Source organism: Astyanax mexicanus, chromosome 5 (assembly GCF_023375975.1).
Source record: "Astyanax mexicanus isolate ESR-SI-001 chromosome 5, AstMex3_surface, whole genome shotgun sequence".
Lineage (NCBI taxonomy): Eukaryota > Metazoa > Chordata > Actinopteri > Characiformes > Acestrorhamphidae > Astyanax > Astyanax mexicanus.
Genome location: NC_064412.1, coordinates 15,079,733 through 15,106,749, shown reverse-complemented (window position 1 = coordinate 15,106,749; position 27,017 = coordinate 15,079,733). Strand labels below are relative to the sequence as shown.

General features: G+C 38.4%; 1 protein-coding gene and 1 long non-coding RNA gene across 4 annotated transcripts in view; one reads left to right on the top strand and one right to left on the bottom strand.

The window, feature by feature from the left end:
- Positions 1-4,687: 4,687 nt before the first annotated feature.
- ip6k2a (inositol hexakisphosphate kinase 2a) lies at positions 4,688-10,933 on the bottom strand. Of its 2 annotated transcripts, none has more exons than XM_007253275.4 (5): positions 10,323-10,933; positions 7,922-8,135; positions 6,839-7,011; positions 6,351-6,526; positions 4,688-6,096 (listed from the first exon to the last, which is right to left on the bottom strand). In XM_007253275.4, the coding sequence occupies exons 1-5, from the start codon at positions 10,540-10,542 to the stop codon at positions 5,446-5,448; spliced, it is 1,434 nt and encodes a 477-aa protein (XP_007253337.3). In that variant the 5' UTR covers positions 10,543-10,933; the 3' UTR covers positions 4,688-5,445. The 2 variants fall into 2 exon arrangements, with proteins under 2 accessions (XP_007253337.3, XP_022531432.2); XM_022675711.2 differs by lacking the exon at positions 10,323-10,933 and adding an exon at positions 8,270-10,297.
- A 16-nt stretch (positions 10,934-10,949) lies between these two features.
- Positions 10,950-27,017, top strand: part of LOC111193766 (uncharacterized) — a 50,055-nt gene continuing 33,987 nt past the window's right edge. Inside the window, exons 1-3 of one of the 2 annotated variants that reach the window (XR_002650706.2) lie at positions 10,950-11,398; positions 13,714-13,843; positions 14,722-14,770. This is a non-coding gene — a long non-coding RNA (uncharacterized LOC111193766). The remainder of the gene's footprint in view (positions 11,399-13,713; positions 13,844-14,721; positions 14,771-27,017) is intronic. The other variant, XR_002650707.2, reaches the window with a different exon arrangement.

Below are 27,017 nucleotides of genomic sequence, written 5' to 3'. Positions count from 1 at the left end.
CACAGTTGTGTTTCACACACACACAAACAGCAAACCTAAACAGTTTCTCCAAATTTGCTTATGTGTTAGAAACATGACTTTAACCGTAAACATAAAGAAAACAATGCATGTTTATCTTATTCAGTATCTACACTGTAAAAAGGACACTGTAAAATTGACAGTAACGGAGTACATTTTAAAGTATGCATCATGTACATTTAATCACCTATATTTTACTGTTATATATCTAAGTAACAATCACTGTAATGTAATTATTACTGCAGTTATTTCCTGCTGTATTTTTTACCACAGCAGCTATCAGACTACATGAAAGGCACAACTGCATTTTCTTTAACATTTTACAATTACAATTGGAGAACATTTATTAAGTACATATACTGTTTGTACTAAAATATATATTTTGTGTTTTTTGGAAAGGTTTAATGTTTTGTAAAACAACATTGATGTTCTGAATACAAAAATAAATACATAAAACCTTTCAGAATTCAAAAAATCCAAAAAGATGGGAAAAAAACAAGTAAAGCATTTACCAAATGGAGCCATCTAACTAGCATTAGTATAGTGCAAAAACACATGCAGCTAGCTAGCTAGCAATGTACCTGAGTAACCACATTGCATAATGATACTCCTTCTGCAAACTGATGATGTTATCAAATAAATGATTAATTAAAAATGTATTAAAATTATCATAGAATTAATATAGAATAGCAGCAGGGAGCCAATAAACAGCAAATTAAAGTTCATTAATAAATACAGTTATTGAGGGAATAAATATTCTGTCTGCATGATAATAAAAAAACTAGTAGCATAATTTGTAAATAATGTAAAACGTACCAATATCAAAGTTACACATACAAATTACTGTGATTCACGGGAGAAATATGTTTAATGTGAAATTTACCCTTCACTGAAGTCTGAACATAATGCTGTATACAGGTTCTACAGCAAGGCCCATTTCTACCCCTCATTTCTCATTTCTACCCCTACCTCTTGTTTTTAAATGTCACTTTCCCTCAAAACTGAGTTATAAGTGGAAGTGGCAGAAATGTTTCCCCCAAAAAATGGGACTAACCTTTTTACTCAATTTCAAAATACACAAATAAAAAATTCAGCAACTTGGTGCTAGGAAGCTGAAGTTAGCTAGTCAATAGTTTCTTGTTCAAACTTTACCTTTCCATCTAAAGTACAGGAACAGGAAATATAGCTAGCTAGCTAGCTAACGAGTCGTACTACTAGCAATTTTATAAGCTTGTTATGAAGACAATGGCCATGAAACATTGAAACTACACATTAAGTTATGGCAATATAGTGATAATTGTAATTCTTAACTATTGTGCTGCCATCTTGCCAGTGATTTCATAGCCCTCTGCTTGCAGTGAGCCTCAGTTTGAAGGGCCATATACCTCTAAACCTCCTCTCTCCCACTTAAATCTAAAAAGAATCAGGACATCCTACCCCTGGTTGTGAATGTGCAAAACAGAGGTGTAGGGCTAAGAGGTGAAATGTCAAATATTTGTTCATTATTGCACAGTAGTAATGCTGTAAAAACTATATACAGTGTTCTTACAGTGTATTTTGTGCATGCTGTATTCACTCACACTGTCTCTTACAAAAGGAGATGTAAGAATGAAGAAATATGGATGTGTGTGAGTGTGGATGGGCCTGTCTGTGAGCTCAAGGACCACAAAGTACAAAGAGAAGAAAGTAAATGAGCAACTCCATAGTGAATCTATTCTGGGACACAATGAGAACAAAGCCAGTGGGTCTCACAGGACGAACAAATTACACTGGACCAGAATAGAGCAGATCTCTTCAACGATCCAGTGATTATAATGGAAGACAAAGACAATGCCAGTTGTGCTCTATTCCAGGACAGGGATACGTTCACTTGATCTATTTCATGGGGGTTAATTAGCGTATATAGGGCGGCACCAGCCACAGAAGTGGGAGGGAGAAGTGAAAAAATATGCTCTGTTGCCATAGTGACTTTTTCTTCTGTTACGAAACAGGTCTACTTTCCACAGCAACCTGAGACTGAGCAAAGATGCACTGAAACACACACACACCAAGACAAGCAAAATGAGATCAACCACGACTGACTGTGGAGATAGGCCCACTGACCCTGCTGAAACATGGTTATATCAGATGTAGGAGGGGCTAGAACCGCCCAGCAGCTCTGTAGAGAATAAATCTCTAAAGCAAACAGGCACAAATTGACCTCACTCTCATTTAAGCCCATCCTAAAACACATAAGCTGCAGTCTCATGTGCCCTATGGAACTGTTAAGCCTTCTGCAGCAGCTGTTCAATGGCACGTGAGCTTTTTCCCCATTCTCCCCACACAAGGTGAACACAGTGGATTAGAAAAGAAAACAAAGCTATAGAGGTGTTTTTTAGGATTAAAGCTACTCCCAAGCAGAAGTACTCACCAGAAATGGCAATTAGTGCACAACTCAAGCCAAAATATGTGTGTTGGTTTAGAATATCTAAAAATCTGTAGTCAGTAATAAAAAAAGGGAGACACACTCAAACCCCTCCTACTCCTGGTTTGTGAATTCACCTGCTAGAGTGGCATGCAAAGGTTCTGTGGCATGCAAAAGCGAAGCATGCAAAAGTGGCACCCAAACATTCTGTGCATACAGAAACCTGACCTGATTTCCAAAAGGCACAAACTTAAAGGTGACACACATCTTTACTCACTTAAAAATAAAATATGTCTTCTTATAAAACACATGATGCTATTGTTTGTGGTGAGGATCATGTCTGTGTATTATCTGAAAGCTCAAATATCTCAGGGTGCCCAAATATGTGCATGCTGCAGCTTTTTTTGGTTCCAATTGTACAAAAAAATATGTTTTTGCTTAATCTTTAACTATAAAATGCCTTTTGGAGGACAGCTTATCTTCTACCTTCATTGCAGGAGTCTGATGATCTGGGGGGAAGCTGTTGCAGAGTCTAGCAGTGGTGGATCTGCCAGATGGTAGTATCAGTGAAAAAGGTCTGTGTAAGAAAGTAGTGAGTCGTTCACAATGCTGGTGGCCTTGAGGATGCAGTGTGTGTGGTGTAAATGTCTACAATGGATAGGAGAGACCCCGGGCATCTTATATCACCTGCCTTGCCCACAAATCCACCAGCATTGTGCAGCAGAGCATGTCTCTCATGTTGCACATTTATATTTGCACATTTGCACTTTATGTTCTCTGTCCGTTTCATGTAGCACCACAGTCCTAGAGACATATATTTTTGCTCTACTTGAAATGTAGGGTCTTTCTAAAAATGTCTATTTTCGCCCATTTAGCCTTTACAGATTAATGGCACATGGTGCAACATGAAACAGACAGACATTATAAACTGCAAACATAAATGTGCAACATAATACTAGAACAACCATACTAGAGTTAAAATAAAGTTTGTTTGTAATTGTTATAATTTACACATTAATATAAAATAGGATTTATATGACAAAACTCTTGACTTTTGTGCTGACTCTTTTGAATAAATGCAATCAAATCCTCAAGAAAAAGTATCAATATCTATTTTGGACATTGACGATATTTAGGTGTTGAACTGTACATTCAGATTATGTGTAAAAGCCCTAAATTTTCTTGCTGTTTTGTATGTCATCATACAGTGCCAGTACTCTATTTAGTTCAAAGTGATTTACTATAAATGACTAAAAAGACAAGACTTTAAATCTGAATGATGGAGATGATAGATCACATGAGAAATGACTATGAACTGCAGCAGCAACTGTTACTGGAGTTTAATAATATCTTAAATATGGATTTCAAACTTTTGACCAGTAGTACACTTAACTCAAAAGGTCAAAATACACAGCTCCTTACCTCACAGTGTTCTTTTTGCTCATCACATAATGTTGCTAATTAATTTACCAGACACACTGTGAGATCTGATTATACAAACAAAGTTACTCGACACTGATGTAGATCCCATTCTAATTTCAGATGATATACAGAGAATGTGCTCCAGTTTTGACTAAACAACAAGATGTTCTAGTCATTTAGGACATGGTGGTATTAATAAAACTGAAGCATACTGCAATCTGAAAGATAATTTTGTCCAAAGCTGTAACATTTTTTTTTATCAGTGAACTCCAGTTCTGCAATATTACAAGATCCAAGTTGTAATGAGGTGACCATCCTCAAATAGTCTCTAGGCTAATCAACTGAGGAATTCATTAATCCTTCATCAGTGCTCTTGCAGCAGCCAGAAAGTGCCCCCTCACCTCTCGCACTTCCAGTATGCTAGGGGCAAAGCTCTTGGCAGGATCAGTTAACCACTGATGCGCAATCGGCTACTGTGCTGAAATCACAAGACAACCAGAGAATGCACCAGTGACATAACTCCGTCTCACTGCTGAAGCCACAGGCTGCAAGGGTTGCACAAGGCTTCTGAGGATGAACAAAATCAGAAATATCTACTCATCATCATTTCAGCTATTAAACTTCCAAATCCTACAATTAAATGAAATTGCACCTCATATTTTTTACACCAATACTGCTGCCACCACCACAACTTTATTCTAAACTTATGTTTTAAGAGGTCATTAAAGCACCTTTGGGTCAGCACTACAAATAAAGGGCTCTAGCACTAGTACAAACTGTTTTTTTAGCTTAAGATTACTCTAAAACTGTTGTATTTTTATCAAGAAAGAAACCCACAAAACATTCAGCATTTAACAAAAAGAAGTTTTATTTGACCTCCAACATACTCTTGATAACATATCTAAGAGGTATCATGTCAAATAATATTTATTAATATCATTATTATAACATTAACATGGAATGTCATTTTTCAGTGTTTCATTTCATGTTTTTAATTTTTTTTAGTTTATTTAAGAAATACAGTATGTCAAATAAATAAAGCTCTATTAGAGTCTCTGTATGTCTTCTCTACAACCCAACTACATAGAATTTGTGGACAACAAAAAAAGGCCCAAGGGTGGTAATTTCTGAAGGACGCTTAGCAATCTTAAAGTCGTTCCTTCGACTTATTTTGTGGTCCATCAAAAACGTGAACAATATGAGTGCAAGCTGTAGCTCTAGTAGACCCTTCTTTTGGAATGGGGTTGGGACTGGAATCAGTTTGACATTTTCCACATATTTTGTTTTTGCTTGTAAATCCATTAACTAAGAAAGTGCAGTTACACAAAACTTATAACAGTAGAGAAGGATAATGTGAGGAAGGCTAATAGTCATTGAGGAAAAAAAAAACATCCTCAAATGTTAGCGTTCCTCAACCCTTTTTAATCCTCTGTGCACACAAAAACAAAAACACCAACTAAAGACACAAATGGACCTGCACAGTTCACAGCCACATCAATTACTCATCGAGTAGGCTGAAAGGAACTGAAAGAAAGAAGGGGGGGGGGGGGCAGAACAGAAAGTAACAAAAGAGACTGACATTGGAGAGAGTTTGTGGCAGTTTAATCTGTGCTGTGGTCCTCTAGCTGTGAAATTATAGTGATTAAGTTCTGTAGGCCAAAGATGTAACCACTGTCCTGGCCCTCATGCACCACGCTGTCCTCCCTGTAGTGTCGGCATGTGGTATGGGCAAAGTCAATCATGCGCACATCCACTGAGGGTCCAGAGTCCAGCCTGGTGCCCCGGCAACTCACGGCAGAATTACTGCTGCTTCCTGAACTACTGCTAATGCCGCTGCTGCTGCTACTGGTAGTACTGCAACCGCCTCCAGCACCTCCGGTGCTGTGAGGAAACCCAAATGCGCCTGCCTCCTCTTCCTCCTCCTCCTCTTCTTCTTCCTCCTCCTCTTCCTCATCATCGTCCTCTACTTCCTCTTCATCTGAGAGTCCTTCTTCAGGAGAGCGACGGGAACGAGGAGGATCTCCATCGTAGATAATGAGGAGGGAGCTGGAGTAGAAGCGATAGCTCTCGCATGCCTCCAGAGCCGCTTGCATTTCACGCAGCCTCCGCAAAACCGGCGACAGGAGTTCATGCCTTAGCCTTCGTCCGTCGTGGAAGAACTGGAACAGTGCTTCCTTAAATCCAGACAGGGTCAGTTTACGGCCATGGTACTTGTTCATAAACATGAGCTGTCCGGAGTCTGACTGATAGACCTGTATGAAGCAAGACAGGAAAATTAAAACTAATCAATTTGCTGGTAAGAAACAATTCTACCATCAGGCTTAATTTTATTTTATATTGTTTTACAGATAGCAGGTCATGTCAATATACAGCCATTTAGTGCACAATGGTGTTCAGTACAAAATTGAGACGAAACCTCCAGACACTAAATTGTCTTGGCTAAACAAGTTTAGATACATCACTGCTATCCACATGAAACAAAAACAAATCTCAAGTAAAAGCTCACCTGCATCCCACAGAGACGAACTCCAATGCTGGCCGACGTGCTCTGCTGGCACTTGCGAATTTGAACCGCTTTTTTCTCTTCTGAGGCATCATCCCCATGCTGCCGTGTGCCCATCTTCAAATCTAGCACACATGGAACCCTGTGACGCCATGTCAGGTTCTCCAACAGGATAAACTCTGGGAAGGGGTTGGGTCAAGGAATCACTGACTCAAAAATTTTAATTACCTTCAATAAGAAGGCATGTCACTACTTCTTACTGTGATTCAAGCACCATTTACAAACCTAATCAATCAATATCTGGAGCATTTCAGCATTAGGCCTGAATTTTCCACTTTTCCTCAATTTAATTTGAAGACGAGAATACAGATTTGTTTTTTTTTTAACCATAAAATGCATTTTAAAAACAGATTTACAATGGCAGAAACCTCATTATTATCCCTTCTAAATCACACTAGTTAGACTTCAGATCATCTGCATTTAAAGGATACTGTACTGGTTGCGGTGCTTGGCGTTCTCCTTCATTCTCTGTAGGTGCTGCTGGTGGCACTTGAGACTCCACGGGTTGTGCTTAAACTGTGGTCCAGCTGCATTGCTCCTTTCCAGGCTGTAGTAAAGCACTTCAGCCTGCTGGATCCACTCCAGCTCCTCCTCACGCTTTAGACTGGACAAAATTAAAAGAGAGTGACCATTATTACATGCCCATCATGGAAAGGTGACTTGACTACTTAACTCTGGGATGGAAACCTCAAGGCCAGAGCCTAGCACATTTTGCAGATTTCACAAGTCTACCCAATACCATTAATATACACCTACTACATAAACTAAAATACCAATTATTAAAACAGTTCACTATTATTGTATGACCTCTTTGTCTAGGTTATCCATATTCAGAGACAGTGTAGCTGCTTTTTAAGAAGAGAATACTTGAAAGCACAAAAAATTATTTACACCACAAGAAACGGCTTCACTACAACAAATGAAGAAAACATTTATCTTGCCAAATTAGCTTTTAGAAACGTCAGAGGTCAGTTGCAGACATCAAGTTTCCTGTTATCTGAAGCTCAACAGTGTTAGAAAACCTTGGCTCATCTTGAATCAGTAGACAAATAAGAGCCAGGTCATGACAATGATCAGATCCAAGTCAGTGAGCTGTGTTCTTGTTACATAACCCCTCGCCCTGACCCAATCACTAAAACCAAGACAAAGACACACACAAGAGCTTCCAAAGGAGGACATCTGCTTGTCACAGCTTGGTGCTCTGTGGGACACTGCTTCATCACAAGGATAACAAGGAGGTGACCAGTCACACTCTTATGTCAGCTGAACATGAGTTTCATCTGAACAAGAGCAGGGGGACAATAGCTCGGACTGTCCTAAGTGACATTACTTCAGGACACTACGGCTGGAGCTATCGTGACTGAGTGAAAGCATAGAGGACATACAGTTCTTGTGGCAAACAGGAGGCGAGGAATGCAAATACAGAACTAATATTGCTAACATGTAAATTAGACCTGATGTGTTTGATTTCATTTCAGCAAAAAAACGTGTGTTCAGTGTAAATGTCTGCTTACCCCTTGTCTTTGTCCTTGCGTGTGTGTCTTGTTCGGTCCTTGCTATAGCCTTCATTGTCCAGCAGCACTTTATTGGACCACTTAATCTTGTTTTTGGGTTCAAGGTCAGCCAATGGGTCCACGTTTTCCAGATCCCCGAGCTCACTGTGTAGTGGATAGGCGATGAGACACAGATTGCCCTCTTCATCCTCCTCAAAGCTCACTGATACCACCCCTACAGAAGAAAAGAGGAAGAAAACAAGAGGAAAAGTTACTTTACAGCACTACGAAATACCCACTTCATCTTATTAGAACAAAGAGTTCCCAGCTCAAAAATAGACAGTCTGGGAAATCTTCAGCTTCTCTTACCCACTGCACTCTTTTTTGTTCTTAAAACTTTCCAGCGTTTTACAAAAGTTACAGAGCCGACTGCACAGCCTTCTCCTAACCTGATAAAGATCAGACAGGTCCACAACAAATAGAGAATGGAAGAGAGATACGTGCAGAAAGCAAAGTAACAGGTAGAGAAAGACAGGGACAAAGAGAGCTTGGGTGGGGGGGCAAACATGTTTGTCAAAACCAACAGGCAACAAAAATCAAACCACTAAGAAAGGACACAAGGCTTGAGACTTTAAAAACAATGTAATTTATTGTAAGAAAAAGAAACGCTCAACCATTAACAGAATAGCAAAGAAGAGGTCACAGCATTAAGAAAGCATTAAAATTCAGACAAGAATAGAACAAGTACTTTACAACAAATGTTTTGAAAAACAAAAGATATTCTGAAATCTTGTTTTTTTTAATCCCCAAAGTCCAACACTGACAGAATAGAACACCTTTTTATTAATTACAGGAGGAAAGAAAGCATTTCCCAAATGTCCATTAAGAGATGCTAGGAGGTGCCTTTGGAGCCATCTTACAGTCCATTCATTTATGTTTATGTTCAATGTGTTACAAACTGAACTGAACAGTGTGTGTAAATGTGTGGGAATAGTGGCAAAAACAAAAATAAGACTCAACACTGTTAGGGTAATGAGACAGTAATGGAAATAGAGAGCAAGACAGAATGTAGAACAAGCTAAAATTCAGGTATCCATTAGACTTCAGGTCTATCACCATGACAGAACCATACTATTACAAGGAGCATTTGTAACCCAAGAGGGCCTAGAAACAAAACACTGTGGTACTACATATTCTTTAACCAAGAAGTAAAATACTACACATTAATGAGAAAGCTAGCTACAATAACAGGAAATGTTCTCAGACGTGGAAATAGAAACATAGGTTGCAAATGATGGAATTTAGCTATATTAATCAGCAAAAACCATAAACAAAATATTGAAAAAAGCAGGGTAGTTACAGCTGTTGATCCAAGGTTTTTGCAATCTTGATCCAAGAAGCCCACTTTTATATCTTCCTTTGGTCTCTTCGAAGTCCAAACACATAAGCTAGCCTTGACTAGAACGAGTTTCAGAACATGCATTTTGTATCCGGAAATTTTTTACCATATTGTTAGCAGTCGGATTGTGGCATCACCTTGAGGAATAAGCCTAATCTACCTGTTTTAAGGACCCTGTACATCGGTTTTCCCAGCTCCACCTCTGGAGCCCCTTTGTGGTGCCCTGCTTTTATAACCTCACCACAAGTCATTTCAATAACTAAAGATCAGGTATTTTATAACTTAAAACGTATAACGTTAGTGTCAATCGACTAAAAAATATTGATTTACAATACAATTTTGTGATTAATCACAACTAATCACACCTGTTCTTCCTTAAGACTGAGCTTTTGATAATGGGTATTAGAAGGTCTTCGATTTAAATTATTGTTGCCAATTTTAAAAACAAACATAATATTTTGTGACTAAATCATGAATAAAATCATGATTATTAGAGGGAAAGAAAGAGAACATGAACTTTCTCATCTCATAAGGTAGTAAATCTACCTATATCGCTAAACAAAACGGCTAATGAGTCACGAGGCTCTGTAAATTTTTCCAAGTGATTATTCTGCCTTTAAAAAATCCAGATTAACGCCAGATTATTACATTTTATAGCTAAAAACTGGGAAGTACATGGAGTGCAACATCAATACACGATATTTCAACATGAGCGACGCCTTGTGGATAGCACAGTCATCACGCTGCTCAACGCCGCTGGTGTTCATCGTTCAGTCACGATTTATTCGTTTTTCTTTTAGCATTTTTAACATTGAATTGTCTTTTTTAATACCCAAAGAAAATCTCACACCACGTCAGGTAGCTAAATAACACAGCTGGAAACACAGAGAGGGAGAGAGAGAGAGGTAGAATCTAGGAAAATGCTAGGTTAGCTAGCTTAGCTAGAAAAAGGGGTGAGAAACAGGCCGTCAGCTAACCTAATATAACAGTTAGCTTGTAGGCTAGCTAGCCCATGGCACCTACCTCGATACTGCGGGGTGAACTTGCGCATAGCCGCGGGGAGGCTCTTGTAGAACTGGTGCTCCCGGGGGATGAGGGGCTTGCAGATGGTCTGCTCTCCAAAACGGAGCACACATGAGTGTCCCCCCACCTGGTGCACGAAGGGCTCAAGCAGAACCCCTTTGCCCACATAGAGCTGCTGCTGCTGCTGCTCGGTCTCCATCCCCTCGATGGCTGGGCTCATCCTCCGCCAGCATTAAGGCTTCGACCTCGGCTTGAGCAAACCCTGAGACGCGGGGGGAAACCGAGCACAGAAGAAGACTGGGAAAAACTCTCGCCGTTTGTTTGGCTTCCGTTTCTCTCTCTCTCTGTTGTTTTCGGAGAGCGACGGGCTAGCTCGGTACTGCGGGACTGAGAAGAAAAACAGGAAGGAAGAGAAGACGGAGACAAAAACAGAGGGCTTTAAAGGGTTTTATACCCCGATTTTCGCCTCTGGAAGGCACTTAAATCGTTGTCAAAGCTTTACCGATGTCTCTTTTTTTATATTTAAAACGTAAAAAAAACACTTAAACCGTCGTTAAGCGTTAGCTTAACTGGCTATTCCAGCTACCTTTCCTTCTCTGGTTATGACGTTCGACTGACTCTCAGCTCTGAGCTCGACAAATAAAAATAGATCTGCCTAAACTGAGGCTCCGCCCCTCGGAAGAACCAACCAATCAGAGCTTAAAAAGGGCGTTGTGTGGCAACCAGCTGAGAAAGAGAGCAGCAACCAGCAAACAAAGGGAGTTAGCCAGCTAGAGAGCCGGAGGAGGAAGCAGAAGATGGGGGGATGGGAGGTGGTGGAGGAGGAGAGAAAACAGAGAGAGAGGGGGGAGGCTCAGCTGTTTTGCTGGTCAGGCAGACAGGGGGAGGAGGTGTTAGGGGTATGAGTGGGGGTTTAAACGTGATGTATTAGCTAGCTAGCTGTGTTTAGAGACAGAGAAGTGCTGGAGAACAGGTGTGGAAGAACGCAGCAGCAGGCTAGCTAGCTATATGCTATGCTGTGCTAAGAACATGGCCGCGGATTGTGACTCCGGGGCCCTGTGGCTCCACTTTTCTGGGTGAATTTTAGATGTTTAAACAGCTGACTATCTGTATAGTACGTTTTAGAAACACTCAGATTAAATACAGATTAAGATTTCTGACACAAATTATACATCTTAAAATACACTGCCTGGTCAAAAAAGTTGCCACCTGGATTTAACTGAGTAAATGATGTGGGTTTGCTGCAGTTGGTCAAGTTTAGGTTCCGCAACAGTATCTGCTGAAAGAATGAGGTCAGCTGACAACCTGAATACACTGAATATAGACCAAGTTATTCCATCAATGGATTCTTCCCTGATATATTTTATTGAGTCCAGACCCTAACCCCTTTCAGAATCTTTGGGATGTGCTGGAGAAGGTTTTGTGTAGCGGCCAAATTCTACCATCATCAATGCAAGATCTTGGTGAAAAATTAATGCAACACTGGATTGAAATAAATCTTGTGACATTTCAGAAGCTTATCGTATGGAAGCCCATTTCCGCCACCTGAAGAAAAAAAAACGTCCTCAACTAAGTCATAATTATGAGATAGAAAAGTCATAATTATGAGATAGTAAGTCATAATTATGAGATAGAAAAGTCATAATTATGGGATAGTAAGTCATAATTATGAGATAGAAAGTCATAATTATGAGATAGTAAGTCATAATTATGAGATAAAAAAGTCATAATTATGAGATAGTAAGTCATATTTATGAGATAAAAAGTCATAATTATGAGATACTAAGTCATATTTATGAGATAAAAAGTCATCTCATAATTATGACTTTCTATCTCATAATTATGACATTCTATCTCATAATTATGACTTACTATCTCATAATTATGACTTACTATCTCATAATTATGACTTACTATCTCATAATTATGACTTACTATCCCATAATTATGACTTTTCTATCTCATAATTATGACTTAGTTGAGGACGTTTTTTTTTTCTTCAGGTGGCGGAAATGGGCTTCCATATTATCGAAACAATGCCACATCAAAGCAAAAGGTGGGCCAATTAAATATTTAAAAATATATATATAAAAAGGTTTTTTGGTGGCGACTTTTTTTTGGTCAGGCAGTGTATGACACTTAAATGTCCACACCTTGGACACACCTTTCCATTTCTGGCATTCTTAACCCAGAGTATGCAGATGAGTCTTTAATGCTAAATGTGGCAATTTAGAAGAATCTGAAGTATAAAACATATTCTGATATGTTTAAAACTTTCTGATTAAAAATAACTCAATGTGTTCCTGTATAGCTTTAATGTCTTTAATATAATATTTGCAATGTAAAAAATCATGAAATAATTAAAACACGTTGAATGAGAGGAGCAAACTTTTGACTGGTTCTGTATAAAAAAAAAACATTCAAAACTATGTATGTTTAAATGTTTGCAATATGGTAATATCAGAATGAATCCGAGATAGAAAAGAAAGACTATAGAGATGTGAAGGAGAGTGCTGGCAGGGAATTGTCAGACCATAGGCGACTGGCTTGACTTTAATCTCTCTAATCCAGTATGCTGGAATTCACCAGTGGAAAAATGGGCCACGGGAAAGAGAGTTACTACTGTACATAACTGAAAGCAGCCAAGCCTAATCCTGCCAAAACTGTCAGATATTGTAAGATACTTCAGCTCAGCACTGTGTCTAAATTGTAATGGCCTGAAAGTGCTTAAATAGATGAACTATAACCTTTGTGCTGATCCCTGGTTGGATCATTTATGTTATGCTTAAGCAGCACAACTAGAACCTTGACTAATGCCAGTTAAAGGTAATTTCAATAAATAATTAATGTGCACTTAATTTAATAGTTAAGATGAAAACATAGTCATACAAAGTGGCTTCTAAAAGCTCTCTTACATACTCATTACACAAAATGTGATTATAAACATTACATTACAAAATAAAGTAGGTTCACTCATTTTGGATCAATCAAATTGATTTACTTGCATTGTAGACATTATATTGTAGCTGGTTCCTATCACCACCACTCTAAATTGTTAACAATTCAATATTAAAGCACTCTTATTGACTTTGTTTACATCACAGCCTGAATAATGATTACATTTTGAAGAATTAATTTGTGTCATTTATCTGTATGAGCAAGGATTTCACATGTTAACTGACTTATCAGATGTTTAAGATGAGAAAGTGGGTATGTTGATGCATACAACTGGAGTAAAGAAAACAAATTGTATATATGTTGATACATTTAATACATGTAGTAAAAATAGGCCTTCAGTATTTTAGTGTCATTTTTGATTACTTTATTAGCTGTTCAACTTCAACTAGACAAGAACAAAAGTAATTGCTTTCTGTGTGTTTCCTGTACACAGGTGACAATGTGGTTTGAGGAGTTAAATGGACGAACAACTTTGGAAAATAAGGTGTCCCAATATCATGCAAGCTGACCAAGTGACCTTGCATATTGTAAAGGTGTGGGCTTTCACAAACTGCTCCCTTGAGGTAACACTTCTTAATCAATTTATATACCACTGTACCATCCGCCATATCATTATAACCACTAACAGGTGAAGTGAATAACATTGATTATCTTCCTGCATGGCATGTGTGATCAATTCAGTGGGTGGGATGAATTAGAGAGTTAATATTGTGTCTTTATTGATGTGTTGAAAACAGAAGATTAACATAAAAAGTTGAGCCACTTGGACGAGGACCAAATTGTGAAGTCTGGATGACTGGTCAGAGTATCTCTAGAGACTGTAATTCTTGTGGGATGTTCCTAGTCTGCAAAGGTGGTCCAAGGATGGAAAAAAACGTGAACCTGGGTTATGGGAGACCTAGGCTCACTGATGCAACAGCTGGTAGTGTTGTGTGGTCCGAGAGGAAAGTTTCTGTAGTTCAGATTGCTTAAAAAAAAGTTCACACTGGTTTCAACAGAAAGGTGTCAGAACACACAGTTCAGTTGTGTGTGCTGCATTTTAAGCTACGAAGTATCAAGCCAGTCGGCGTTCCCATGCTGACCTCTGTCCACCACCTACAATGGGCATTTGAGCATCAGAACTGGTCCCTAAAGCAAATAAAACAGGTGGCCTTGTCTGATGGGTCATATTTTTTCAATATCATATGGATGGACAATTGTGTGTTTGTCACCTTTGTGGGAAAGACATGGATTTATAGAGAGCCTACCCACTTTCTATCACTGCGGTTCTATTAGACAATGACTGCAAACCACAGTCCAAAATGTGTTGACATCCATATTCTCTAGATCTAATCAATCATCTGCGGGATGTGCTGGACAAACACAAAACATACAGAAACTAATGAATTGATACCAGAAAAGAAACCTAATAATTGGTCTAATAGAGTTCATATCTTGATAGGTCAAGGATGTTTCGGTTGCAGAAGGATGACATACCCAATATTAGACAGGTAGGTAATCATAATGTAATGGGTGGTCTGTGTATATGTACATAATCCAGTCCAACCAAATCATACAATATTGATTGTTTTGAAACACTCTGGAGCAGTTTCCAGGACAGAGATTTAGCACAGTTGTTGACTTTTTTCGCGTCAATGGAAAATCTCCATTCAAAATACCGTCTAAATCCAAGATTAGGCTAATCCGAGTCTGGAAAACTAACCCCTTATATGTTACTCTGTTGGATCCTCTCTCGCTTTACCTGCTGCTTTCATTGATACTTCAGGAGATTATTCTATGCTACGTGTGTCTTTACTAAAGAGATAGAATATAGAGCAGTCAAAGGTAGGAATAGAAAGAGGAACCAGTCTAAACTGGGTAGAATAAAGTGGTATGTCATCTTAATCTCTTATGAAAGATGACAGAGTAGAGAACAAAGTGTTACAGCCCAAATGTGACAGTTTATATGAATTGGATATGAAATGGCCTGGGCACATGGGTGGATGTGATAACGGGGAGAGCGTACCGTCCATTACCTAGCCAATAGATTTGGAGACTTTTTAATAGTGCATTAAGAGCTGTGCCAGGGTAGCTCTCAACCCCTCCTAATTCAATTCTGCCTTCAGTACAGCATGATCCCGGCACAGAGTGAGACAAGAGACTGCAAGGGTACCAGCCACCCGGTAACCCAATAAGACGCTGGCGCGAAAGGCCAAGTCTGGAGCTCATGAATAGGGATGTCTTTGAATGTGATACTATAAGGGTTTTGGTTCAGAGGCATTTCAAGGGTTAATAGGACTAGGAGTGATAGAGTTAATAGAGCAGCAGACAAATACAAGTTTGTGTGGATGTATATGTGTATTTGTACTCTTTTAATATAGAGGGTTTATTTAAAGTTTGCCACCTGTTTATTGTATGTACACTCTTAAGGTAAAATAAGTTATAAATAAGTTATAAAATGGGTTTTTGAAGCATAGTGGATCTGATTGGACACGTCAACTTAACTTAATTATAGAAAGCTTGTCCACAGAAGTAGAAAACACAGTGTGCTAAGACGTGTAATCAGGTACAGTGGAAACTGGACAAGTAATTAGGTCTTGTTTTCACTATGCATAGCACGCATGCAACATCCACATTGATTTTAACCACATGACAGGGTTGGATTTAATGTCAGTTAAATCAGCAAGTTTGAGGTTTGAATGATTATTAGGCTGTCAGGAACCCACCTAATAATGTGTATATCTGAAATTTTAGATTACCTTTGTATTATTTTTTTTTTCGAATCAATCAACAAAGCAATAAGATATTTTTTTTTTATTGTAGTGTGTATCTGTACACATATCAGTCATTTACTAATGTGTGTGAATGGACACACTCTACTCGGTGTGTAATTTTGTGTTTCATGCACTTGGCCTTACAGCTGGAAGGTCAGAACGGTCATTGGCAATTATCAGCGGATCTAGATAGAATGTGGTACAGTGGGTACTGTGTTTCAGAAAGTGTGTCTGTGTGTTTACAAAAACAGACAGAGACTGTTTTTGGCCACGTGAGAGTAAAGGCATGAGTGGCAAGAATGTATTAGCATGGTATAAATATGAAAGTGATGATTGACTTAAAGATAAGGCAGAGGAGCTTAGAGGGTCAGAGAGAGAAATAGAGCAAGATTGGTAAAGTGAGAGCCGAGAGATAAGCACTCAGAGTATGCGGGAAGTCAACTATATCTTCCTTACTACACACTAAACATATATTTGAAGTCAGGACCTCATTTCTATCTACAGTCATGTGAAAAAATTAGAACACTCCATGAAAACATTTGCCTTTTTGAACATATTCAAACATATATAAATTTTAGGTTAATTTAGACATTATAGAGAGATAAAGCGTGAATAACTAAATAAATAAACAGAAAATTAACAAAAAATGTGACATATTCCCAAATCAATATGGCTGAAATAACCTCAATAACACATTTCCTAGAATCATCTGCCAGTCTCTGACATGAACTGGGAGAATGTTTTTCCACTCCTTCATGCAGAATTTTTTCAGTAGTGTGATGTTTGAAATGTTTCTTGCATGCACAGCCCATTTCGAATCATCCCACAGCATCTAAAATGATTAGTATATGGGTTTTGACTTTGTTGTTCCAGAATTCTCCATTTTTTTGAGATTCCTTGGTGCATTTACTGGAATGTTAGGGGTCATTGTCATGTTGCATGGTCAACCTCCACTTCAGCTTCATTTTATGGACAAACAATCTCAAATGTTTCTACATCAGTCAATCTATCCATCTATCTATCAATCTATCTTTCTATCTATCATAGATGGAACTTGATTAAAGTTCCTTATAAACACAAACAAACCCTGCACACAAAATTAAACAATAGTGCACACATACACAAACACACAGGCACTTGGTTCTGCACATCAGTGAGATCATATTCTAAATGAAACATAAATAAGTTATTTTTAATTGTGGAATTGTGAATGTCGGCCTATGGCCAGATGTCTCTAATGCCTGCTGCATTAGGCACTGGGTAGTGGTGGTGGAAAATACTGGGACGCACGCGTAGCCTCCTGACCAGACAGCTCAGAGCAAATCCTCCACAGATTACTGAGTAATACATGAACTATAAATACCACCTACAATCAGACATGCAGTCTAATATTATACCATCATTCCTAACACAGAGACACTCACACAAAAGCCCACACATAGATGGGCATTTGTAGAAGCTCACTAGCTGGTGTCCAGGTGCACTGACACATTTACGCATAAAAGGGGAGGTGTGCAAATAAAGAATGTCCAGTCTTTACCCAGTGCTTCTTTATCAGTGCAATCACCGGAACGACTTGTGCGTCAGAACTGTTATATTGACATTCATTGTGCTGCTTCATGCACTTTGCAATATATTGTTAACTTCCTGTGTAGTATATAATGCAGCATACCTTGTGTACACTATACATATACACTACATACAGACAATGTACAAACACACACACATGCACACACCACACCCAAGTCTAATGATCACACAAGCCCAATGATCTGTACTAAACTCAGCCACATATTCCACATAGACTTCTTCTCTCAAAAAAAGATTTATAAAGCTGTCATAGGCAGCTATGTAACACTGGTGCTACCTTATCAAACCAGCTTATGCACTGACAGTGACAAGCCTTGGCAACAATATCGTCAAAGATGGTAAAGTGAGAGTGAGAGAGCTTCTAAAGCTGTCTACAAAGAACAACACAGCAATACAAGAACAGTTTTGAAGTGTGTATTGTTTCAATTGCATTGTTTTTGATACTCCCTGTTTCAACCAATGTTCGAGGTTGTGCTAAGATAGCCTTGACTTTCATTTTCGTTATAAATGTATAAACATTCAATTTATGTTGTATGGTCATCAATAAAGATGGCAAAGGAGAGCTATTTTCAATATTTTAAATATTAATTTACTATATTTACTATATGTGTACTGTATTAATTTGGTTAGACACTATAGCTGTCTGTCTATTCGGAAAATCAATATTGATTTATATTATAATAAGTTCTAGACTTAGTTCTTGTTCTCATACACCCACAGTTTAAAAGCACTTCATCACCTGAAATGGACACATGCACACACCTCTACTCGCACTATAAAAATAATCCATCATCTCAAATTAACACATTCCTGTACACATCCAACCATGCCGCGCAAATCCACCTTCAGTGTCAACACATCTGACCTACTTGTATGGTTTGCCGACAGGTGAGAGAGAGAGATGGATGTGATTACAGTAGAGAGCAGGGGATGGACAGCAAAACAGCCCAGATTGTCTCCTCCTAATATAGCACTCTACATTCATTCACGTGAGCATTCCAATATTAAGCAGCTGAAATATTCCCTGCCTATATATACACTCCCTGTCTTCTCATAGTGTAAATACATACGTTCTGAAAATGTGACACACACACAACCAATCCAAAGATTCACATGCACACAAACACACACACAAACACACAGACACACACATATAGCTGTGTGATCAAGGCAAAACTGTAGAAATGTACTGATAGGGCTTTTACACTTAGCCCATCCATCATTCCCTAGACAAAAGCCTGAGTTTCCTCTGACTGTTCCAACCACACCTCATCACATCATCCCACATCCTGCTGAGGTGAGCAGACCGTTTATCTCAGGAGACAAGCATGCTGTGTGTGCACGTGAGTGTGTATGCCTGAGTATGTACAGAGGTCATACTCAGGACTTGAGGTTTATTTGTGAGTGTGTGTTTGTGTGTGTGTGTGGTAAGAAAAATAAAAACAAACCAAAGATGATTTCTTACATACATAATAAAACCTGGTAAAACTAGTAGAACAATTCCTATTAACTGTTTGCTCAAATGCAACAATCTTCAATTTCTGAATCAGTTTCTATGATTTTGCTATTTATAGGTACATGTTTGAGTAAAATAAACATTGTTGTTTTATTCTATAAACTACGGACAACATTTCTCCCAAATTCCAAATAAAAATATTGAAAGATGAGAAATGGCTGAAATAACAAAAAAGATGCAGAGCTTTCAGACCTCAAATAATGCAAAGAAAACAAGTTTATATTCATAAAGTTTAGTTTTAGTTCAGAAATCAATATTTGGTGGAATAACCCTGGTTTTTAATCACAGCTTTCATGCATCGTGGCATGTTCTCCTCCAGCAGTTTTACACACTATTTTTAGATAACTTTATGCCACAATTCAAGCAGTTTAGCTTGGTTTGATGACTTGTGATAATTCATCTTCCTCTTGATTATATTCCAGAGGTTTTCAGTTTTTTTGAAATGAAAGAAACTCATCATTTTAAGTGGTCTCTTATTTTTTAACTGTATAAAGAATAAGAAAAAATAGAGTAAGCATGATGTACACATTTTAGAAGAATATAATATGGATATAAAAAAATTAAGTGTAAAATGAAAAATGTGCTAAAGTAAAACTGAGCATCAGGTGACATAATTATAATAACTATAATGTTGAAAAAGTCCTGCATGTGATGAGAGTGTATATGGAGTGCTGCTAGTTGCTGTCCTGGTTGAGAGCCCAAATGGTTTGCAGGAAAAGGCTCCTCCTCATCCTGCCTGTGTGTGCCTTTAGGGATCTTGGCTGCAATCTGAATTCCCTTAGGGATCTTAGACCTTCTGTCTTTAGGCTAGCTTCATTTACTGAAATTATAATACAACTTTGAATACTTTAAAACTTTAAATAAAACTTTGATTCATAGTAGCAAATGTATCCCCCCTACTCCTACACATTTAGCAGTGGTGAATCTACCAGCAGTTGATGCAGTTGTAGTAGTGTCTGCAGTGTCTAGGGTTGTGGGGGCCATCAACAGTATTTATTCAAGCCTGTTGATTTGTAAACATGCAAAGACTGTCTTTTTTCATCAATATTTAGTGCTGAGGTTGGCAAATATCATGTGGTTTTGTGTGTGTGTCTTGGCTTATAATATTATTATAAAGGAAATCAGTGTGAAATTAGAACTGTTTCAGTGGTATAAATGACTGACAGCTATTGGTATCTATCAGTAGAACTGTTTAGCAGTTTTTTTTGTCATGCTGAAAGTAAAGGTGAAAATACAGTCATTTCTTGATCATTTCTAATTGTGCAGTCTGTTGCAGTCTGAGGTGATCAGTAGTGTAATATGAAAGGATCTGCTAAAATCCTAGAGATAGCTTTTAGCCTAGCATTTTAGCCTAGCTTTTAGCCTAGCATCAGACTGTTTACCATGCACGTGTTAGCTCTTGCTTCACCTCACACCTTACCTCTGCCTAACCCTCTTCTGATTCAGTTGTGTGTTTTCCTGTTATGACCTCTTGCATTGTTTTTGGATTTTATGATTATGGACCTGCCTATGTTATATCCCCCTGTTCTTTGAAACCTGCCTGTGCCTTTTCCATAAGTATTTTGATAAAATTGTCCACTCTGTCATGGTGAGCTACACAATATGTATGACATGAAATAAAAAAGGAGGAAAACTATCCTTTCTGTGTAGTCTGAAGTCTTATAATTATTATGAATAATTTTTATTTTTATTTTTAATTATCAGATATTCTGTGAAAGACCTGATGGGAGTTAATGATTATGGAACAGTCTGGGTTTATACAAACCTGCACAACAATGTATTGATATTCTGATGACCAAGTATTTTATTAAAAAGGATTTGTAATTATGACTTTGCAAATGGAAAATAGGACCATCTACCTCTCTAAACCAACTCAGTGTGATACTCACAGGTCAATCTTGTTATGTCCTGACATGAGATGGAGAGATTCATCCTCTTAACCTGCTCTGATAAACTGTCTGTCTGCGTGTGAGACACCCTGGATTAGTCTCATTAATGAGCCGGCCTATGTTAAGGTCAACACCCAAAGACAGACATCACCAAATCCGATCTGACCACACACTACTTCGCAGTTCTCCACCTTGCGTTCCAGCTCAGCAAACTCCCTGGCCAGCCACACTTCCCCGGTGTGATTCTGCTGAAGCTTATATGTGTTTGGTAGCTTATGCAAACTAAACACAGTGGGTCCATAAACACACATCTCTTGTTATGTGTTCATAAATACACAGAAATGAACATACAAGGTTTTGAAATGTTGGCATTTCATTAACAAAAATGACAATAATTCTGATGAATTGGTCACTAAATTATAATTTAGGTTTAACTCAAAGATTTTACGTCATTTGGGAATGTATGGACATAAAAAAGCGATTAGTAATATACTACAATTTATTATTCACACTTTACTCCACAGATTTAAACTTTAACCTAGCTTTAATCATTTTTATTTCCCTTGTACTCCTAGCTGTTCCCAGGTTCATTCTTGTTATTCTTCCCTGAACTGTTCCATTTCCTATTTCCAAGCTCATTCCACTTCAGGTTCCCTTACATGTCAATGTTAACAGCCGAACTTGGCAGAGTCGATGCCGCAATGCTAAAAGACATGGCAGTAAGACCTGGCAGGTCTGTGGCGGGTTAGCTGTGATGATAACAGCCAGGCTCAGCAGGGTTAAAGTAGGTTAGACACAATGCTTACAGCCAGCCTCAGTGTTGCTGAAACAGAATAGCTGTGGCAACACAGCATTCAGATAAAAAACACAGTATACAGAGAGGGCATGGGGAGAATTAGCGGTCAAAAAAAGATGCTAGCATTCTTTCAATCAATGAAAATGGGCTGAAAACTTTTACAAACTAGATGTAGCTGCTTCAGAGTGGTCGTCTTTGTATAGTAGCCCCTTTATCTTGGTTGTAACCCTGTGTTGTGGTTGTAGGCCTGGCTGATTACGAAGCATTTGTTTTGGTCTGGGATGCTTGTGCACCAGTGCTACATCTAGTGCCAGAAATCACATAGTGCTCCTTTAATGAATCATCTGCAGCATCTTTATTTAAAAAAAAAATACAATATGTATTTTCAATATTAGACACTTGACTTTTTAGAGATGAACTTTGGACTATCTATTGCTCTGTTCAAGGCATATTTCAAGACATGTAAAATAGCTTCTTAAAATCTGTTGCTTGAGTTGTACAAGACTTGAATTTCTTACTATTAGAAAAAAAAATGTCTACAAAATTGTAATTTTACAGGATGAACAAAAAACCTTTAGTCTTTATGGTTTGGCAGACAGTAGTGGCGTTAAAAAATTATTTATATATTTGTCTGCAACCAGATTTAAATGTATAATTTGTATATATTTTCTATTATGAAATGCATTGATTCCAAACTTTTAAATAGTAAGATGCATGGATACACAGATACTTTTCACCCCAGTGAACTCAGAGTAGACTGTTATTAACTTTTCACCCAGTGTCACTTGGTTGTACTCTCTCAAAGAAAAACATTCCTTTCTCAAGTTTGGAGAAGTATGCAGACTACTTGCAACTGCTGCTCGCCAAAACCAGAGCCGGCGTCTGTTGCCAATCAACCCACTCGCCTCTCCACGCCTCGCTTTCCTGGAAAAAACAAGACGGCTCGTTCTCTGCGAGAGATGGTGGCCCAGTGTGAAGACACTGATTCTGAGAGCACAATTGTTTCAGTATTGTTTAACTGCAAACAGAAGGCTGTTTTCTCCTCATAGAGAAGCAACGACTGATGGCCCAATGCGTACTCAGCGTATTCCTATAAGCAGAAGTGTGTGTGTGACAGACAGAGGGCCTGAAAACACATTATGTAACAGTGGACGGTGCATAGAAAGACCTTGTCATTTTTCTTTTACCTCTTTCTCTGCTAACCCATGGACACACAGTAGCACACCCAAGCGCACACACATATACACCCACAGAAAACCCTGTATCACACCAGCGTCAGTATTGTCTTTTAAGCATTTAAATAGTGATAACACAAAACTATGATAACATAATGATCGTATCTTGAACAAACACAGCAGAACTGAGGTTTCCTGAGGTGTGTCCTCAAACAGAAGCCACCATTCATCAATTTTACCCATAAGGAGTCACCAGTATGACTGTGACTGTGTTAGACTGCATTTGAATAGGCTGATAGGAAAGTTCTAGGCGGTAGTAATGTTTTGTCTGCCAGGGAAGCACCAGTGTACCTTCCTTCTCCTACAGGAACCTACTGTACCAGTTACTGTGGTGTTAAACCCCATCAGTGACAGGTTGCCATTCAGTTAATATTAAATGCCCCTTATGACCCAAAAAACATGGCATTCAGTCTTTAAAACTATTTTTCTTAAAATCGTAAAGTATAATTTGATCATGACTTTAAGAGCTCTACAAACTCCCACAATGCACTGCTAATTTATAATCAACATTGTAGCACAATACATGAGCTAAATATGGACTAAAATGCATAACCTCTTTCCCTGTTTAGTTGAACCTGTTTAGTTTGGCATTTAACTCACCTGGCTTTCGAGGTGGGGGGGTCGCAGGGGTCACAGGCATACTTTACAACAGATGAGGCCACAGAAAATGTCTCTGTTTTTTTCCACCCAGCCACACACTGACAGCAATGCATGCATGTGTATATATATATATGACATATCTGTGTATATATATACAGTGCCCTCCATAATTATTGGCACCCCTGGTTAAGATGTGTTCTTTAGCTTCTCATAAATTGAGTTTTGTTCAAAATAATATAGGACCACGATGGAAAAAAAGAGTAAAATACAACCTTTACCTCAAGTGAATTTATTCAGTAGGAAAAAAATCCCACATTAAGAAATAATTATTTAACATCAAATCATGTGTGCCACAATTATTAGCACCCCTGATGTTATTACTTTGTACAACCCCCTTTTGCCAACAAAACAGCACCTAATCTTCTCCTGTAATGTTTCACAAGATGGGAGAATACAGAAAGAGGGATCTTTGACCATTCCTCTTTGCACATTCTCTCTAAATCATCCAACGACCTGGGTCCTCTCCTCTGCACTCTCCTCTTCAGCTCACCCCACAGGTTTTCAATGGGGTTGAGGTCTGGGGACTGAGATGGCCATGGGAGGAGCTTGATTCTGTGTGCGGTGAACCATTTCTGTGTAGATTTGGCCACATGTTTAGGGTCATTATCTTGCTGAAAGACCCAGTGACGACCCATCTTCAGCTTTCGGGCAGAAGCCACCAGATTTTGTTTTAAAATGTCCTGGTATTTTAGAGCATTCATGATGCCATGCACCCTAACAAGGTTCCCAGGGCCTTTAGAAGAGAAACAGGCCCACAGCATCACTGATCCCCCGCCGTATTTCACAGTGGGCATGAGGTGCTTTTCTGCATACTCAGCTCTTGTGTTACGCCAGACCCACTTAGAGCATTTGTTGCCGAAAAGGTCTATCTTTGTTTCATCTGACCAAAGCACACGGTCCCAGTTGAAGTCATAGTACCGCTTAGCAAACTCCAAACGTTTGCGTTTATGATTGTGAGTGAGAAATGGTTTCTTCCGTGCATGCCTCACAAACAGCTTGTTGGCATGTAGATAGCGCCTGATGGTTGTTTTGGAGACTTTGTGACCCCAAGAAGCTACCATTTGTTGCAATTCTGTAACAGTGAGCTTTGGATAACTTTTTATTTCTCTTATCATCCTCCTCACTGTGCGTGGTGGCAAAATAAACTTGCGTCCTCGTCCAGGCTTGTTTACCACTGTTCCAGTTGTTTTAAACTTCTTAATAATTCCTCTGACAGTAGATATGGACAGGTGTAGGCGAGTAGCGATTTTCTTGTAGCCATTGCCTGACTTGTGAAGGTCAACACACATCTGCCTCACTTGAATGGTATGTTCCTTTGTCTTTCCCATGTTGAAGATAAATGGCCTCTGTGTCACGTCATATTTATACCCCAGGGAAACAGGAAGTTGTGAATTACTAATTAAATGTTCCTACATACTCTGATCAACTTCGTAAACTACTGTAGAAGTGACAGAAATACTTTTATTAAATTTATTTCCTAAGAATTGTTAGGGGTGCCAATAATTGTGGAACAGGTGATTTTATGAAGAATAATTATTTCTTAGTCAGGGATTTTATTTCCCCCTTAAAATTTACTTGAGTTAAAGGTTGGACTTTACTTTTTTTCCCATCGTGGTCCTATATTATTTTGAACAAAACTCAATTTATGAGAAGCTAAAGAACACATCTTAACCAGGGGTGCCAATAATTATGGAGGGCACTGTAATATCTGTGAGAGTTGATTGACCAGAATTATTAAAATGATTGCTATATTGCTGTTATATTGCTGCTATATTGCTTAAAACCTGACGTAGGAGACCCAGGTACACGGAAATGTATGAGACTAGACTTCAGAATCTAAATGCTTTAAAGAGAAAAAATCAAAGGACCCCCAGTTTGCTCCTGTGGCCAAGATTAACAGTAAACTGACTGCAGGCCTGCCTTAAATTTTTTAGACACTATATTATCCCAGAGATAAGAGCAATACATTATGTCATTGTCATTTTGTGAAAAAAATTAAATGAAAAAAAGAATGTCTACATTTCTATTTATAATCAAATAAATACATCCTGATTAAAATAAAAACAAAATTAGATTCATAGTAATAGTCTTTCTCACTAAATAAACAAAATGGACAATATTGAGGCCTGCAGAAATAATTAAGGTCTTATCCACATATCCATAAAGTCATTATCACAACAGGCCTAATTGACTGTGTTTTCTATGCCAATTAATGACTTATTAAAGACCTTTTAGACATAAGAATGAGAACAAGACAGGACAGTAAATTTGTATTTATTTTATATGAGATCATTTTATCTGAACAAAAAAATATGATTAACATGTTTGGTTAATAAGCCAAAACATTATGACCACTCATTGACGTTAATAACACTGATTATTGGTTCTTACAGTGGATGTATTAAAATAGTCAGGGATGAGTGTAACTTGTGCGTCTATATTCAGACATCTGAATGTCTGCCTGATAACTGATCATCTTTAGAATGACAAGGTTTGTGGAATTCTACTGTTTAGCAGTGGACTGAATTTTCAGCAAGAAGGGACAAACCACAAACTGCTGAAGATGTACTTTTCATACATTACTTATATTAAGTATATGTTGATATGTAACATGAAGTAGACTTAATAACTAACCCTATTCCTAATCCTAAATCTAACCTGAATCTAACCCTAACCTAAAGCTAAAATCCAAGTACAGAACATTTTCAGCACCAGATATATAACAGCTTGTTGAGTGTGCTAAGATGTACGTATTATATATATTACATGTTGAGTGAGTTTTTGGGTTAACATCTACAGAACATGGACACTAAACTGCAATTGGTTTCATTAAGTTCTGAATGCAGACAGGCCCATAGGAAGTGCATCAGTACTTCTACAAACACCCATAAGCTTATTAGCTAGAGAAGGGACCAAAGAAGAAGGCCATAGCTGTGGAGTGGTGGAGCAGGGGTTAGAAGGAAAAATTGTAGAGTAGTATAGTCTCTCATGTTGAGAGAAAGGCCCTGTGAGGACCTGTGGGGTGCAGAGCAGACTAAGTGCAACATGAACCTGGCTTTAGAAGAAATGTGATCACAATGAAATAGCCTCATGCTACAACAGACCTGAATCTGTCGCCTTACCTGAGATATTTAATACTTAGCGTGGTGCAAGACACGCACGTGCACGAGTGGTGACCCCCACGCACGCATTGATACACACGCACACACACACACAGAAACACAGAACTGCTCTCACACACCACACACAGTAACACAGACCTGTTCACACACTTTCCATCTACAGTGTCTGTTAAAAG

Coding starts and splice junctions, on each gene's coding strand:
- ip6k2a (XM_007253275.4), bottom strand. CDS start 10,542: ATGAGCCCAGCCATCGAGGGGATGGAGACCGAGCAGCAGCAGCAGCAG. Junction 6,527..6,838: donor CAAGCACCGCAACCAGTACA/GTATCCTTTAAA, acceptor ACCCCTTCCCAG/AGTTTATCCTGTTGGAGAAC. Junction 6,097..6,350: donor TTCGTCTCTGTGGGATGCAG/GTGAGCTTTTAC, acceptor TGCTTCATACAG/GTCTATCAGTCAGACTCCGG.